Here is a 14,624-nt window from a genome sequence, read left to right as displayed (position 1 = left end):
TTTGCAGCATGGCCCCTGCTCATCTGGCGTTTGTCGCCTCCACCTTTCCTACGTTCCTGCTGTCAGTCCAGCCAACGCTTAAGTGCGTACCTGCCTGAGTACAGTTGGGCACGCACGCCTCACCTGGGCTGATCTGCCCCTAGGATGTGGCGAACTGGTGGGAAACAGCACTGTTGCTGAGGAAGGTATCTGTGGGTAAGGAGGAAGAGGAGGAAGGTTTAAATGAAGGTGAGGTTGTCAGTATGGGGCTGTGATACCTGGGAAGAGGGATCGTTAGAAAGGAGAGGACTTTCTCCCCTAAAGCAGAGGAGGTGGGGGTTACAGTAGGAAGAGAGGCTGTTGGCCTGGGTTTCTGAAGAGGCAGAGCAGTGCAGTGCAGTGCAGTGCTGTGGGCTGACCCAGATCTCTGCTGAGAATGTCTAGCCACCACAGTAGTCACTCTGTGAGAAGTCTGGATGACCTTCTTTGTGGCCTTCTGCTGAACTTTCTCAGCAGATATTGGTTGTATTGATGTCTTTCCTGAGGCCCAAACTGGGACATGGAATTATAGATGTGGTCTAAGATATTTTTTATTTAGCTCATCCTGCATCCCCAGGCATAATAAGAGCATTTCCCTTCCTTCCTTTCATTGTGTGCATTGCTGTTCTGGCTGCTTGGCATTCCAGCCTTGAAGTACAACTCTTGGTGCTGGTGGCTGTGGTGTGAGGCAACAGGTCTTGGTCCTTGCTTTAAGAACAGGAGGGACTGATTTGGGCAAGCAAGAAAAATCCTATTTGTTCAAACACTTATCATGTTATCTTGGATTTTTCATAGAACACCAGTGGTTCACTGTTTTGGCTGAAAGTGTAAAATAGACTCCAGTCTGTGCCATGGAGGGGTTCATCTGTGCTCAGTGGGGCTATTGAGTTAATCCCATCCTGGAACAAGGCACAAGGAACCCTTACAGTGCTGCAAAGATGTCACCTGGGTAGTTAGTAGTCTTCTGAGGGGAAGTGTGAGGAGTGGGTGTTCCATTTGTCCAGACATTGGCCATTCCAAGACTGCATTCTTAAGGGATGACAATAAGATAATGTTTCATTCCAGGAAACTGGCAAGTGAAGAGCCTATCTGGTGAGTATTTGGAAATTGTTGTCTTCCATTAGAGAATTTGGCAATCCTTTGTAAAACTCTGTTAGGTCAGAGGTGATGTTAAGTTGAACGTTAGGCAGATTCAGGTGTTCAGTATGGAAGATACTGCATGCTGTGCTCTTTCCCAAGCTGTGTTGGTCACTGGCCTGAGTACTTCCCTGTAATCTCCTGCAGGGTATGTCTGTGGCTGATTCTTCTTGTACATCACAGGAAGACCCTCTAGAGAAGTTTGAATTTGATGTCATGGAGTGCTCTTGGTGGCTGCCTCCAAGCTGAGTGAGCTTAAACTCAGACCTGTGTCCACATAACCAGATTTTGAGGGACTGCTATATTCCTCTTCATTCATCTCCCAGAAAGGGCAGTCCCCAGTGTCTGTCCTTTGCTTTCTTCAGTTGAGAACGAGTTAGTTCATGGGTAGCCCTTGGTGCTGCAGGGAAAAGGCACCACAGGTGAGGGTAGGAGGAGTTTGGTGTTGTGATTCTTTGTTTACCCTTGCTTCCATTGTGTTTTGTGCAGCGTTGTCTGATTCATAGAGTGCATCTTGTCTGAATGTTAAGTGGTGCTGCAGAAGTGTGAATGAGAACAGAAGTGAAGGGCTTTGCTGTCAGACAGGTCAAAGAGGCGCTCACTTCCCCTTTACCTAAGCTGGAGTTCTTGGTGCTGCTTCCCTTCCCTTCAGACCTAGAGCTCGTGTTTGTATTGAGTATAATGTTTGATGTGCTTGTGCCAGGTCTGCCCTGCTGTGTTTTGGAGGTGGGTTAGGTCTGTTCTGATTTCTCTGGGGTGGTCAGGACACTGGGGTTTATAAATAATGTGATGTGAGAGTAGCTGCTTAACAACCTCTGGGTCTTGGACTGTGAACCTCTCCAGAATTTGTGATCTCAGTTCTCAATGATACCACAGGCTGATAAAGGTGTGTCACCTCCTTAGCATGTGTTTCTGCATGAAACAAACATGTTTTGCTTCTATGTTGATGTCTGTCTCCCAGGTTATCATCAAATGGGTTTCATTTGCCACAAGTCTTGATTGAGAAATCTGGGTTTAAGCCCCCACCCAGAAACACCCACAGTGTCTGAGCTACCCTGTCTTGGCCTGCAATGGTAACACCTTTGATGTGATCTTCGCCTCCTGGAATAATATTGTAGGTGAGCAAGTGGAACACACTAACACAGTGAACTGACAAGCTAGAAGAATAAAAAAAAAATCCTTTACTGACAGTGCTAGGAATATTTCTTGAGACGGATGCTGTTGTCCTTTGTGTGCAGGCTGCTGCTGTGTCTGCATCTCCTCAAGCCTCAGTTTCCAGGTTATGAGCATGAAGACAGTTGTGTCCTTTGTAGTAAGAAGTTGAAAAAATATTAGTTAGTGTGAGGACAAGCAAGTATCTGCATCTGTCCCACAACTGAGTGAATTCTCTCTGACATGGGTTTTCTGATGTTAGATTCCTTGGCAGTTGGGACACTAAAACCAACTACCGTCTGCTTAGATGCCAGGGTAGTCTTACAAATGAAGGCCTTTTGGGTCTGACTTGCTACTGTTGATAATGTGAGGAGAGGAAAACAAAACAGGAGAAACACTGTATCAAGAGGATGGATGCTTTAATTTAAACAAAGATTGCTTATACTTCAACAGAGAAATTAGCATCTCCCATTTTGGGGTTTTCATGGGATAACCCCTCTGTGTCAGTTGCAATATGTAATATTGATCTAAAAGGGAAGATAAAATTAAATATTAGCTGTATCTAAATCTGTCTTATAGAAGTAAAATATTCCAAAATAAGTGATCCCTGAAGTGCTTTTTCTGTTATCAGCAGTCATCCCCATGTACCTCAACCTCCTCAGAGAGACTACAGTCACCAAAATAATGTAGCAACATGGAAAACAACATAAAAAAATTGCAAACTAATTGACAGTAGATTATAAATCCCTATACCAATCCCTACACCCATATTCTACTGCTTAATAAAAGTCTTTGGGATTTTTATTGGATGAATTAATTCCCAGTGTGAAGCTTTAAGGGTGTTTTCTTATTAGTTCAACGATTTTACGATACATTTTCTCAGTTGCCTCAAGGCCCCAGACGAAGTCAAGATGTCCCCAAGCAGGGAAATGCTCATGGTAAATGAGATTAGTAATCCGAGGAAGTAGTTTTGCCATGTCTTTTGTATCTCCAAGTTTGTCTTGTCCACCACTCCAAAGAGCAACTGGTGTGCTTGTCTTCTCTATCTTGTATGCAGGAGGAGTAGACTGTAAGAAAGGGAGGAGACCTGAGTGAGTGCTGCTGTGTCAGAAATTGTGTTCAGAGAAAGGATTCTGTGCGAGTAGAATCTTCCCCTTCTGCACTTCGTACAAAAAACCAGTAATGATGAAGGCCACCAACCTAGTGTCCATTTCCCTAACCCCGTTCCCTGATGACTGTGAAAGGAAACAACCCATCCCCTTTGTGTGTCTTTCTGTAATAAATGGCTCTGAGTTGTCCTGCAGTTTGACATCTGCTTGTGCCCTTCAGAGGTGGGGATATGGAAAGAGCAGCGTCTGTGTTTATCAGGCAAAGACTGCAAAGTTGTTGTTTACATGTGTCCCATTTTGGGCTTATGTAGGGTCCTCTTCATGCCTTAAAGGGGTGTGGAGTGAAAGGCTTTTAGTTGGATTGCTCCAGACCTCATTTGACATTCTGTCTAGGTCACAGTGTTGCTACTGATGGAGTGACAGCCCGTGAGCATACTTGCCTTGGCTGTCATTGCAGAGGAAATCAAAGAACCGCAGAGGAGTAGAATGGGGATCTTCTGAGACCTGAGCCAAATGTCTTAATACAGGATTGTCAGCGGGGTGGTAAGGGACCATGGACAAGATGGTTTTAAATTAACCCCTATTATTTACGTGTGGTTCTGTCTTTTTCTCATTTTTGGGCAGTTTCCTAACCACCCCAAGCACTGGGAATAAAACATTGCCCATTCCAAAATATAAACTTCAGTATTTAAAGGCTGTATGTGTGGATGGAATGTGTCTGAGAAAACTTTAGATTCATTCTCCACCTGTAAAATGATGTGTCACTTATAAAACAACCTGCCCTGACTCAGAAAACTCCCTACAAGTCAACTGATCCGATCAAAATTCAAAAACTTGTCAGGCACATTATCAGTGTTGCAGGAAGGGTGCAGCACTTCGGAGTATTGAGGAGTCAGTGACCAAAGCTCATACTGAACAAGTTGTGGCTGTTTCCTTTTTTCCGTACAGGACACATTAGTTAACCACAGCAGAAGCAGAAGTCTCCACTGTTCTGTACTGAATCATTGTGTCTGGTTTATTTTTGTGGTAAGTAGCTTCCCAAAACCAAGGTATGCATTTCCACTTTGTTTGTTTGTTTGTTTATTTGTTCCCATTTCAGTATTTAGCTGAAGAGCAGACCTTGAGAATTATTGGGGAAGTGAAGAACTCCATACTAACTCAGTCCTAGGACTTGAGTGTTGCGCAGACCACTCTCCCACTCCTTACCACTCATAGGTGCTAAAATCTGAACATTTCTCTTCTTAGTTTTGCCAGAACCCGAGGGTGAGTTTTCAGGAAAACTGCATTGCCTTACCTGGTTGTATTTCTTCATGTTTTCCTTAGGGCCATAGTCATAAGCTTGAAATTGGTCTGCCCTTGCCATCTGTTGATATTGTAACAAGGACAGATAAAATGAAAGTGTTAAAGAGACAGTGTGCAGGAGATGTTTTCTTGCTTGTGAGTGAAACCAAGGCTCAGGCAGTGGTCAGACTTCCAGAGACACTGAGGATGGATCATAGGGTGAGCAGGTTCATCGCCTTTCCCATTGCTAACAATCCCTCCTGTTCCTCAGCCCTCATCCTTGGTATGTTCTGTTATTAATATTTCACTGGACTGTTGTAGTTAGCTAAAGTTGGGGTCCCTGTTTGTGATACAGAGGTATGTCAGGGCTATTACTAGTCTAGTCTATATGATACCTCCTCACACATCTTGCCTTTTGTGTGTCATTTTTGTCTGGTCTGCTCACAGTAGTAGCAAAATTTCCAGAGGCTCTGTGTTTGACTATTGGGAACAGGGTGCGCTTAGTTTAAGACTAAACTGTTGCCTTCTTGAATGTGCCTTGTCTAAAAGGAAAAACAAACAAACAAAACCCAACAACAACAACATAATAAAAGATAAATCTGTCTTACTGAAAAAAGTATGTATTTGTTTTTTCCAAACCTTTAGGTAACTGAGGATATGCTAGAAATCTGCTAGTTGGTCTCTGTTTTCTGGCTCTGGGTTCCGGTGATCTGGATCCTGGGAACTTTAGTCAGGGGTGTGTGCAGGAGCATGCATAAATTTGAGTGTTGGCAGAAGTGGCCACAATTCTGTGCATGAATAGTGATGTGTTTCTGAGCTGTTTCTTTCTTGCCGTGGTCTGATTTGGAGCACAGGCAGAACAAGCTTAGGTCTGAGAATGGCATAAGATGCCAGAAGAAGAGGCAGTTCCCCACATTGCTGTTGTGCCAGCAGAAGTGCTTGTGTGGTTAACTGGCTTTGGGAGGTGATCCATGCTGCAATTAGCCCTCTGGGAGAAAAGCTTTAACCTGCATTATTTCTTTGTCTGGCTCATCCCCTGCCCGCTCAAGTTTCCACTATCCTCCTACTGCCTGCTAAGTGCCTGGACCATGCTCACGTTCCCTTCTGCATTGGCTGCATACAAAAGCAGTCATCAGAGTCTGTTTATACGTCAGTACACAGTTATACCTGATGCCAATGAATAAAGTTTTGTACGGATGTTCCAGCAGGATGATGTGCTATGTATACATCCATTCGACTCTGGAGAGAAAGCAGAAGTGTTAGAAAAGCAGTGATCTAGTGTTGTGACACAATGAAGCTGTGAAGGACGTGAGACTCGGAAATACAGGTTCTACAGTAGCAATAAGTACGTTCATTTTTATCCTTCCGGGAGCATCTTTCCCATGTTAGTCCTAAATTATATGGAAAACATCATTTGGGAATTGTGGATGACCTTTGTTTTTGTCAGTTTCTATGATTTGTATGATGCTTTCAAATAGTGCTGCACTACACTGGTAGAGAAGGATTGTTTATATATAGGGTGTCTGCTTGTACCATAATCAGGCTACATATGTGGGAGCTTTTTATGGGAATACTTGTTAAATAGTCTGAAAGACCAAGGGCCACTGGAGAACAGAGATGTGGAAGGTCTACAAGAAAAAAAGTAGCATCCAAAGTACAGAAATGAGACCTTGCTGTTGAGAGAAGTGTGAAGAAACAGCTTTGAGTTTTGACTGGAAATGTATTGATGTGTGACAACCAAAAAGAAATAAACTCTTACAATCAGATGATCTGTGTGTCTTCCTATTTAGGAAGGAAAATTGTACAAAAGAAAAAAGATCATTCTCCATTCATTTCTCCATTGTAAAAGGTTTGTTATCTGTCCAGCTTTTCTTGGGCTTAGCCCCAGAAGAAGGGACACTGAGGGACATTATTGAAAGTTGTGACCATTCTGAACTTTGACTTTCTTCCTTGTGTGATTTGGGTGTGTCAGGTGGCACATCTCATCATTAGCTGAGGTCCTAGTTGGCATTACTTGAAAACCCTCAAACATTTCTCTGTGTCCATGCAACAGTATACAGGCATAAGGCAGAGAAATTGTTTGCCTTCAAAATTACTTTGCTTTAGTTGAATTAAGGTGTTCTTGGACATGCTTACCGTGTTCAGATTTTTTATGCTGCCTCCACCTGCGAAGCAGAGCAGACAGCCACAAACCTTTCCCAGAATGTTGCAGAACTGTGTTAGAGGGCCTTTCAGCAGTTCATTCTGGTGAAGAGCACCTTTGCAGCCAAGTAGTAGCTAAGGGGAGGAAAAGTGAAATTCTTTTTTTTCTTTTTGCAGGATAGTTTTGTGCAGACAACTCTCCCTCCCTCTTCTCTAATAGCCTTGACTCTTAATTATTAATATTATAAGATGGCTGAAACTGCTACTCATCTCGGCGTCCTTTAAAGTGAGTTTTTTCCGAGTGCACACCATGTGTTCTTCCAGCTTCTTCTTATTAAACATGAGTCCTCGAGGTCACTATCCCTCTGGCTTTAGTGCGCTGACCTCAGTGACAAAGGACGGCTGTCTGCACTCATGACTGCAGAGGAAAGGAAGTAGCTTTTCAACCTAATATTTATTCCAGGCAGGTGCACAAACTGTACTATGAGTATTGCTACTAAGTAAAGAGGGAGCAGAAAGATGAAAATTGTGTAGGTCTGGATTCTCTATAGTCGCATAATGGGTACAGCTTGGACATAGAAAGGATCTGCTCCTGCAGTTTGCCATAACATACAGCACCCAGAATTTCCACCATTCCCAGCAAATTCTATTAAATTGACAAACACTGCTGTGAAATAGGTATTTCCCTTTAAGTTTTATTTATCATTTTACAAGAAAATGTTTCATGAGCAAAACTGAACTGCATGTCTAATAAAATTAAGATGTGAAATATCTTATTTGTAGTTTCCTACCAGTGTGTAAGGCTAGATTTAGTAGACTACGTTAGACTCCTTTTATTTTGGTATTTGTGAGCTTCCTTCAAAAATGTTTGAATGAATAATGGTAGAAGTATGCCTTTTAAAAAAGTTGCAAAAGAGCTAGCACGTAAAGCCTTGCAGCCTAGCTCTTTGGAAAGTCTGAAATCTTAACAGCACTGTCAGAAGTCTGAGAAACTAAATTAAATCTGTGTCGGTCAAGTGAGTCTGGCAGAAACAAAGCAGATAATTGTCTTTTAGAAAGAGGAATGACATACCCTGATCAGTGCTGGGGGAAGACGTGCAAATGTTATCAGAGGACTGGTAGCATGTGTGACTGTAGTTACTGGTGCCAAAGCAAAGAATAATTTCACCCTTTGAGCCAACTCAGGAAAAGTAGAAAATGCTATGAAGCCTGTAAGCAGAGAAGACACAAGTCAATTAGTGAAGAGACCTCCACAGGTCAAATAAATAAAAAAACAGTGGGCAGCAAAGAAGTGAGACTAGATTAGCAGCCAATGGGCTGTTGTCCATCTCTGTACCGCAGACCTAAGGGAAACTTTTATTTGGGAGATGGGATTCCTTCTAAGGATACAAGTTTGTTAGAGCATGTCCAGATATAGATGTTTCTTGGAACTGACTATTTTGTGTTAAGGCCAGTTTTGGGAAGAAGATGTATGAATCAGATTGTCTTAATTCAAACACCCTCTAAAGTTCCCCAAACTCTAATAAAATAGTGAGTTTTTCAGCTTGCAGACTCTACAAGAATGTATATGTTTTTTTCTGGCAGGTAGTAATACAATAATTATCTTAATTATTATTATCTTAATTTCATTACTTATTATCTTAATTTCATTACTTATTATCTTAATTACATTACTTATTATCTTAATTATCTTAATAATTATCTGAAGATTAAGAGCAGAATTTTTGCTTGGACAAAAAGGCTGCATCCATCCTGTTTTCTGAACATGTCTAAATTTCTCCAAAGATGAATTTGGTGAGAAATTTAACTGGTTGCCTAAAACATAAGGATCTAAAGACAAAGAAGGTAATGTCTTGGCCTAAATGATTTGTTCTGCAAAAAGACTCTTGAAATGCACAAATGAGAAGAAAGCAAAATAATTGTCTAAGAATGCAGACACATGCTGCTTCCCCTCTTTTCCTTCTCTGTTTCTGAGTGTGTTTTTGTAAAAGGACAATGGCACACCATGGCATAAACCCCAATACCTACTAATGGATCTTATATATAAATCATAAACACTAATAGCAACTGGTTTGGACTCAAGCGGTCCTAACATTACCTGCAGCTGAAGCCTCTGAGTGACCAGCATAATATACATGCTTCTGTCCTGTTTTATTCATGATGAAGTACAGCTCTGCTGGAATATCATATTTACCTATCTCATCGAAGCTACAGGGGAGAAACAGAAAAATAGTAATTCAGCTGTCACAGTGTGAGTTACCGAATGTCAGTTTTGTCCATTGCACCAAGCAGGACCCACAGAAAGACGAAGCTGCACGCTTTGTCTGCATTCTTGGTTGAGTTGGGGAAGGGGGTAGAGGAACACAGCTGTACTGCCATGCTGCCTGACACCTTGGGCTCTCTGCAGAGAAGGTTTCGCCCATTAGCTGAGGCACTTGCAGGACTTAGCTTAATTGTTGCTGCATGGGTAAAAAAGAAAAAAATAATATTTCTCTCTCAGTTGTGACAGATCTGAGCTGAGCAGTCTCCTCTCATGTCTGCACTTGAGACATGGTATCTGGTGGGAAACTTCAAGGTTATAGATGCCTCCTTTTCCCTTTCCCAAGAAGAAACCAGTAGCTTGTATGGACAAAGGTGACCTGTGTACTTCCAGCTTTGCTTTTGTATGTGCTGATTCCAGAAGGGCCTGTCCCAATCACATAGCCAAGCCTTTCTTCTGACCACCACACCCAGAAGAGGCTGCATCTGGGGAAAAAAGTTGAGTTTGGTCAAGTCTGCTTACATGTTGGATGTCTCACTGGAAGTCAGATTGTGTGAAAACCGGTAGGGTTTTCTTCTAATCCAGAAGGGGATTTTTTCATATGACAAGAAGGGGAAAGGTGCTGCATTCCAATATTAACTGCCCAATCTTGCTAGTCCCCTGAAAGTTGCTCTCTTTAGTAATTTTTTTCTCCACAGAGTACCTGAACTGCCAGAACTCCTTCTGGCAGGGCTTAAGGGTCTTGTGTTTTGAAGACCAAGTGTTCCCTCGGCTGTTTCCCAACCAGACATCAAATCCAGCATCTGCAAGGATGAAGCCTAGGCTGTTGTTGGGCAGGTTAGAAATCCAGTGAATACAATCTCCAAAAGCACCATGCTGTAGCAGGACTGCAGGCTTTTTCCCTGTGAAAGAAAAGGGTTTTCTTATACTGTAGTAGAAAGAAATGTGTAGTTAAAACCAGGGTGCAGATTCTGGTTTTGCAGGACTTTTTTTAAACTTATATCAAGAATTCAAGCCACTTCCTGCCCAGGTGCTCTTGCTGAGATGGAAAAATATGGAATATTCCGTTGCGTGTGCAAAGGGGAAAGATGGGAGACCCATGTAAGAGTTGGCTCTCTGACTTTCCTTCTTTCCCATGACTGTCTCACACCTGTATTTTGGCCGTTCCTCCCAGCAGGAATTCTGAAGACAGCAAGAATGTATCCATCCTCTGTGGTAACTTGATATTCCTCACTGGGATATCCGTGATATCTAATAATTTCACTCTGTGGGAAGTCAAAGGAGAGTTTGTTAACATGCAGGTGCAACATAGAGATGGGTGGAGAAGGTGTCTAGATGATGCTTCTGTCTAGGAATGTAAACTTAGCCAAGACCGTACCAGGAAGATGAATATGATAACCTATCACTGACTTCTTCATTTCCACTCTGTGTCGTACTGGTAGGAGGGGACCCAAAAAAGATTCCTACAGGACAGCACAATCTATGCCTTGCTCTTTTGAGAATGATGATATTTATGCTATTTTTCTGGGTGCATGTCTGTTCTCTTAGAATTTGGGAATGGTGCTATTAAACACCTTGGATAAAGCTGTCCTGCTTTGGACAGTAACCAAGCTGAGCGGCGTGGAAGTGGGCTGTTCTGTGACTGCAATGTAGGGCTTCTGGCCACAGGGAACATGGCTAAGAATAAATATTGCAGGTCTTGTAAAGTGATACATCCAAGCCTTCTTCAAATCTGCTTAGGTGGTAGTTGTCTGGTATTTGCCCCCATATTATAGGACAAAGCAGAACTGTCCAGAATGACTCTCCTTTTGGGAGATAGTTGGTCATGTTTTGCAAGGCTGATACAGATATGCCTTTTTAGAGATTAAGCATGCAGCACTATCTGTATGTGGCAGTGCCCAAAGATGTGGGGTTTGAGCCGTAGTGAATCCTTTCTTTCCAAAGTGTGGTTAGACAAGCCAGGCAGAGTGGATGTCACATTACAAACTCGCTCACAGCAGCACCTACTACACTCTTGCCACTCCCGTGAGGAAATCTTTGGAGATTCAGAGCAAGGGGTCTTGGATTCCTTTATGTTGTGAAAATCTACTGTTTGATAAAGGGATTCATCCTCCCTTGCTGCTGTACTGAGGAAACAGGTTATTAGAGCAAGGGATGATTTTGGTTCCCTTGAGACTAGAAACCAGGCTTTGCCTCCTCTGCAAAGGATTTCTTCTCTGTGGCAGCTCGGACTGTTTGGATAGGAGCATCAAGGTTTCTTCTAGGTGCGTGCTCTCTATTACAATGCTGGAGGGACTCCTTGGAAAGGGCCCTATGTTTAGCCTCCTGACAGGGACTGTTAGTGAAAGGGTAGTTGTAGTGGTACCTGGAGAGGGAATTTGGAAAGAATGGGAGAGAAAGTGAGCCAACTTACAACATTCATAAAGCATTCGGGGTTGCGAGTCTTCCTGTACTGTTTTTTGTCTTGATTCAGAGTGGAGGATGTTGTGAATCCTGCTGAAAAGGCAATTGCTTGGGAGCAGAGCAGCAGGAGGAGGCACCACATCTTGGGACTGTGTGAAAGAGCACATGCAGGGGTGTTTGCATTAGGAAGAGAATGGTGTGGAATTCCACTCTCCCCCAAGTGGGGAATCTCCTGAAGGTTGCCCAAGGTCTGTTCCCCAAAGGGGCTGCCAGAACAAGTACCTGAGTGAGGAGGGGCTGTCTGCAGCTCACCCTATTTAGCAGGGGCCAAGAGTGAGTCAAAGGCTCCAAGAGGATGTGGAACCTACCGGGGAGAATATGCTTGTATATCAGTACTAGTTTGTGCCATGAGTTCTTCCATTTCTCTCTAGCTTACAGTCCTCCATACAGTAAATCTGTATTTTGGCCACCTGGAGGAAAGACTGTATTTTCATGGTTTTCAGCATTTGACTGATAGTTACTGTGGAGATTTTCTGAATAGAAATCATAGAGTGTATTCTCTCTAGTTAGTGGTCTGCTTTATGGTTGTAGCTTCCATTGTAATCAACAAAGAGGACAGACAGTTCATAAAACCACAGTGTATTGACTGACATATCATGGGTAAGATTTTTTAGATTTGGAGAGCTTGGAGATGTTAGCCAAAAGATTTGCTTTCTCTGAACTTCTTCATGAGGGAGGGAGTTCTCAATTCTTTTTATTTTTGGTTAAATCTATCATGCCCATTGAGTCACTAGAACATTTGGATTAAACCAAAACTGGGATATACCCTTAATTTCAGTATTGGCATTCAAACTCACTGTAGTCCATCCACTTTGAAGGAGAATACTTCCATTCTTCTGTCAATAGAACAGAAAACCTCCCACTTGTGTGATCTGGAAGCACCATTTTATAGTAGATACTTCACCACTTTCTCCTGTTTTATTCAGTTCAAACAGAAGTAAAACATGTTCCTCTATTTCTGCATGTGAAACAACATTTGGGAATAGAACAGTTTGTTTTTGTACTAAAGGTGAGGCAATAGGTTAGCTATATGGTTGCCCTTTTCAGGGTATACTCATATTTATTGGGTTGTCATGTAGTTTAGGCCATGTGTTTTAAGGCACTTCCAGATCAATACTTTCTAAATCAGAAAGAGTGTATCAATTAACTCTTGGCACCCACTGCCTCATGAATTTCAGTATCTTGACTGTAGGACCATTGAACAGCAATCTAGTATTTTTATGTAATGAAACAAAGCCGAAGAGCAGCATTTACCATGGCAAACTGGAACTAACTGAAATAATTAATTAAAACAAAACAAAACAAGAGACCTGAAAGATACATGGAAAGGGCCATTTCTGGAGACTTTTGATATTTAATGAAAATAAGCTTTAAGCCTTCTAGAAAATCATCAGTGTACTATTGAGAGGGTCATATTTTTTTTCCACATACACTGTAACTGGGACAGAGGGGCACCAGAGCAGTTAATGTGGTTAGCAGATGTCAGGATCTCCTGGTTAACTGACAAGCAAAGCTTAAATGCATTGGAACTATGAGAGCAAAATATCCCATTTATGCACATGCTTTCAATACAGAGATTTTCATGCATCCACAGTGATATTCTTAGAAAAAAATATAAAAAGTAGAACATCATTAAACTACCAGTTACTCCTTTTCCCACTTGCACATGTCAAAGACTTCTTTCTCACCCCAACTTTAGCAAATACGCACTTTGATGCATAATGTCAGGCTTGCAGATCAGAAAGGATGCAGGCTGTCTGCTCTTACAAGCAACTGCACAGCAGCAAGACTGCTCGTCTTTATGGAAACGGGCAAGAGAGAAAGAAACCGTGAACACAAATGTACGTGCCACTTACCTCCGCTTTGACTGCCTTGCTTGTCTCTTCTGCTGCAGTTCCTAGTCTGTCTCCACTGGAGCCTGATTCACTGGCAGAAACCCTTGTCAACAGAAGGAAATAAAAATTGACAAGTAACAGTAGAGTGCTGTGTGATGTTTGTATATATAGGATTGCATGTATAAGTAAGTGCTGATTTGGCGGTATTTAAGGAGTGGAGTAATTTTTGATAAACAGCAATGTTACATAACATTCTGAAAGACCAAATTGCGCCATGGAGCAGGAGAGGTAAAGAGGCATCTATCTTCTGGTTTAGGATATTTAGCAAGAACCTAGGAATTCTTGTCCCCTGAGGATGTGACAGGTCTTGATTTGTATTGCTGCCTGTCTTGAGGAGTGCTGTGACTGCATTATTTTGTGTTCTCTGTTGCTGTGGCTTGTACAGAAGCTGGCATGGTCACTGGTTCCATACCTGTCTCTTGTTTTCTAAACCACCATTTGCAGGCTGCTCAGGGGCAATTCTTCACTGTTAGATAATCTTAGAAAAAAATACAAGTGATTTTAAAGGTGTGTATTTAGCATCATGCACATATTCCTTAATTTGTTGTTCAGAGACCAGCACAATGTGCAAAGACCAGTTTGTCCTGAATGAGCGTGCTTCTGTAGGGATTCTCAGGTATTGAATTAAGTTTGAGACCATTGTGTAAACTCTGACTCAGAGAGGACACTAACAAGATTATGTGCTTCCCGCAAGCCATTTTGATGAATTAGGTGAAAACACAGTATGTTTGGAGCCCCCAGCCTAACTGCTGAATTAATTGTAGTCAACCTAGGGGCTAGGTCCTCCTTGAAACTGGCCTGGTGCAGTGGTGCAGCAAATTCTCTGGACTGTGTGCCAATGATAGAATCATAGACTAGTTTAGGTTGGAAAAGATCTTTAAGGTCACCAAGTCCAACTGTGAACCTAGCACTGCCAAGTCCACAACTAAACCACGTCCCCAAGAACCTCATCTACGTGTCTTTTAAACATCTCCAGGGATGGTGACAACCTCTTCCCTGGGCAGCCTGTTCCAGTGCTTGACAACCCTTTCCGTGAAGAATTTTTTCCTAATATAAAATCTAAACCTCCCCTGGTGCAACTTGAAGCCATTTCCTCTTGTTCTGTCACTTGTTACTTGGGAGAAGAGACCAACACCCTCCATGCTACAACCTCCTTTCAGGTAATTG

General features: G+C 42.4%; 2 protein-coding genes across 3 annotated transcripts in view; one reads left to right on the top strand and one right to left on the bottom strand.

The window, feature by feature from the left end:
* The first annotated feature begins 207 nt into the window (after positions 1–207).
* ANKRD22 (ankyrin repeat domain 22) overlaps positions 208–14,624 on the top strand; it is a 46,788-nt gene continuing 32,371 nt past the window's right edge. The window contains exon 1 of the mRNA XM_065067425.1: positions 208–228. Within this exon, the coding sequence (XP_064923497.1) occupies positions 223–228 (6 nt within the window). The 5' untranslated portion in view covers positions 208–222. The remainder of the gene's footprint in view (positions 229–14,624) is intronic.
* LOC102083961 (lysosomal acid lipase/cholesteryl ester hydrolase) lies at positions 2,710–13,554 on the bottom strand. 2 transcript variants are annotated; one of them, XM_065067418.1, is made up of 10 exons: positions 13,419–13,554; positions 11,513–11,651; positions 10,250–10,364; positions 9,803–10,001; positions 8,938–9,047; positions 7,912–8,048; positions 6,834–6,974; positions 5,865–5,936; positions 4,711–4,779; positions 2,710–3,374 (listed from the first exon to the last, which is right to left on the bottom strand). In XM_065067418.1, the coding sequence occupies exons 2-10, from the start codon at positions 11,642–11,644 to the stop codon at positions 3,141–3,143; spliced, it is 1,209 nt and encodes a 402-aa protein (XP_064923490.1). In that variant the 5' UTR covers positions 11,645–11,651; positions 13,419–13,554; the 3' UTR covers positions 2,710–3,140. The 2 variants fall into 2 exon arrangements, with proteins under 2 accessions (XP_064923490.1, XP_064923491.1); XM_065067419.1 differs by lacking the exon at positions 13,419–13,554 and having other exon boundaries at positions 11,513–11,662.

The sequence above is a fragment of the Columba livia genome, chromosome 6 (genome assembly GCF_036013475.1).
Source record: "Columba livia isolate bColLiv1 breed racing homer chromosome 6, bColLiv1.pat.W.v2, whole genome shotgun sequence".
Classification (NCBI taxonomy): Eukaryota; Metazoa; Chordata; class Aves; order Columbiformes; family Columbidae; genus Columba; species Columba livia.
This window is presented reverse-complemented; position numbering and strand designations above follow the sequence as displayed.

Bases quoted from the DNA above. Each gene is read 5' to 3' on its own strand.
- LOC102083961 (XM_065067418.1), bottom strand. From the start codon at position 11,644: ATGTGGTGCCTCCTCCTGCTGCTCTGCTCCCAAGCAATTGCCTTTTCA. The intron at 10,002-10,249 runs GTGTGAGACAGT...TTTCTTTCACAG, and splicing joins GAGGAACGGCCAAAATACAG to GGAAAAAGCCTGCAGTCCTG. The intron at 9,048-9,802 runs GTACTCTGTGGA...TCTCCCCTGTAG, and splicing joins AAGGAGTTCTGGCAGTTCAG to CTTCGATGAGATAGGTAAAT.